Source organism: Plasmodium relictum (genome assembly GCF_900005765.1).
Source record: "Plasmodium relictum strain SGS1 genome assembly, contig: PRELSG_00_v1_293, whole genome shotgun sequence".
In the NCBI taxonomy this organism is placed as follows: domain Eukaryota; phylum Apicomplexa; class Aconoidasida; order Haemosporida; family Plasmodiidae; genus Plasmodium; species Plasmodium relictum.
Genome location: NW_021628496.1, coordinates 1 through 2,372, shown reverse-complemented (window position 1 = coordinate 2,372; position 2,372 = coordinate 1). Strand labels below are relative to the sequence as shown.

Genomic DNA, 2,372 nt, shown 5'->3' with positions numbered 1-2,372 from the left:
TTATTAGTGATTCGAACTAAAAAAAGATAAATAAAAAAAAGGAATTAAAATGAACAACAAAATATATACATTATTGAATTATGCTAATATATAATTGCTTACATTTAAATATAATATTTTTTTCTTAAATATACATGTATATATAGTCACAAACATTAATAACAAAAAAAAATTGAATAAAAAAAAATTCAGATAATATATATATTATTAGCACAGTAATAATATAAATAAAATAAAGTATAAAATTTTAATTTACAATTATTGAAAAATTTCTTTTTACATGAATAATGAGTAACAACAACTAATTATTTACTATTGGAAAATACAAAAATGTTATGGTGTAGTATGCTATTAATAATAGTAGTATATTTATTTTTAATCAAAAGAGTTAAAATATTCTAATTCTATAATTAACAAATAAACTTTTTTCTTAATGAAAAATATATTGCATTACATGTATACAATAATCTTTTAATGTATCCATAAGATAACATAATTTCACCTTACTCTATTTCATTTATCCAACATTCATTCATAATTTCATTCGTATGAAACAACATATATAAAATACTTTCTTCCATTTTCCCTACATCTTCACCCTCTCTCTTTAATAATAAGTAATCATTAAGTGATTTTTTAAGATTCATCAAATATATATTCCATTCATTTATATTATAACATAAAAGGCGTGCTGATTTACTCATACATGATATATCCTCTTTAAATTCATTATATAGACTTCTATAAATTATATCTAATTCAACTTTACTTAATTCATCTTTAAAATTTTTTAATTTATGGAGTATCTCATTCTGTAACTTTTTTGATGTGTCTGTTTTTTTAGATAAGCGTCTGATATTTTCCGCTGATATTAGTCTTCTTACATTTATATAGATTCCTTCGGATATACTATGTAGATAACGAATAGATGAGTATCTTACTAATGACATAAAGGTCTTATATAAAAGGAATGCATTATATCTTGCATATTTATTTTTTAATAAAGGACCTACACTTTTTTTATTTATATCTAATTCTTCATTCAATTTCAAATATTCAGATGCTCTTTCAAGAGATTCTAAAATATGTTTTTTTTCCTTTAATAAAATCACATGAAATTCATCTATAATATCGCATGCAGGAAAATCTTTCTCAATTTCTTTTATTATATTTCTATTTTTTTTATTTCTTTCTTGAAGAAAATAAAAAACAATTTGTAGTATTCTTTTTCGATTTTTACATGAGAGTTTCGTTCTTTTTAAATATTTAAAAAAAGCATCTCTTCTTCTGCGAAACTTACCTAGCTGCTTTAAGGCAGAACTTATTTGTTTTTTTGGATTATAAATTATATTTTTATCTCGTGATAAAGAACTTTGTACTTTTTCAACATGCTGTATCAATTCATATATAGATTTAAACATAATATTATATCTAGAATTTTTTTCACCTGATGGTAATAAAAATTTACCGAAAAGAATTAGATTATACAGGGATTGAGTTGTTATTTTTGATATCACATTTAATATTCTCTTATGTGTTTTAATAAAACTATCTAAAATTTTATAATTGTGCAAGCACTTATCTAAAGAATTATATATTTCATCTAAAAAAATAAAGCGTTTTTTTAACTTGTTTTCTAATGACAAACAATGAAAATCCACATTTTTTGGATCCAAAAATTTATCCTCTTTAAAAGAATCGTATTGAACTTTAATTTTTTGCAAATCTTCTTCATCAGCATTTTTTAGTTCCTTTTCTATAAGTTCTTTTAACAACTCCATATTTGAATTATGAATTCGTGCATTAATATTTAACTTTTCTTTTAGTATTCCACATACTTTCTGTAAATGAGGAACTACATCTGCAAGTTCTCCAAATTCCATTTTAAAAATATCTCTTGAAGCGATTAAACTAAATGCAGTAATATCCACTCTATATTCCTTATTATTTTCTACATTATTAAAGTTTTTATCATTTAAATCAATCTCAACTTCATTTAAATTAGAATCATCACCACTTAAATTAGTATCATCGTCATAGGTATATTCTTGAATTTTCTGTTTTTTTGCTTGATCATTCTCAGTTTCTTCTTCCTTCCTCCTTTTTAATAACATTTTGTTTATTTCTGAATTACAATAAGAATCCGCTCTAGAAATTAAAATAAAAACATTATACATAAATAATATTTAAAATAAAAAATTATATATATTCACATGTTCAAAAAAAGAAGAAAAAAAATATTCATACTAGAATCGAAGTAATAAATAAATACCTTGTTAAAGTGGATTCATCTCTTAAATTAAAGTAATAATTTTGTGAGATGGTTCTTTCTAAATCGCTAACATAATTATTTATGGAAGATGTATTATTTT

The 2,372-nt window shown here is 21.8% G+C and overlaps 1 protein-coding gene across 1 annotated transcript; it reads right to left on the bottom strand.

The window, feature by feature from the left end:
- Positions 1 to 503: 503 nt before the first annotated feature.
- On the bottom strand, positions 504 to 2,370 carry PRELSG_0022400 (surface-associated interspersed protein (SURFIN); the record flags this gene model as incomplete). Its single annotated transcript, XM_028680059.1, has 2 exons — positions 504 to 2,148; positions 2,273 to 2,370. Coding segments are annotated over 2 exons (1,743 nt in total), but the record flags the coding sequence as incomplete, so codon positions are not given.
- Positions 2,371 to 2,372: the final 2 nt, after the last annotated feature.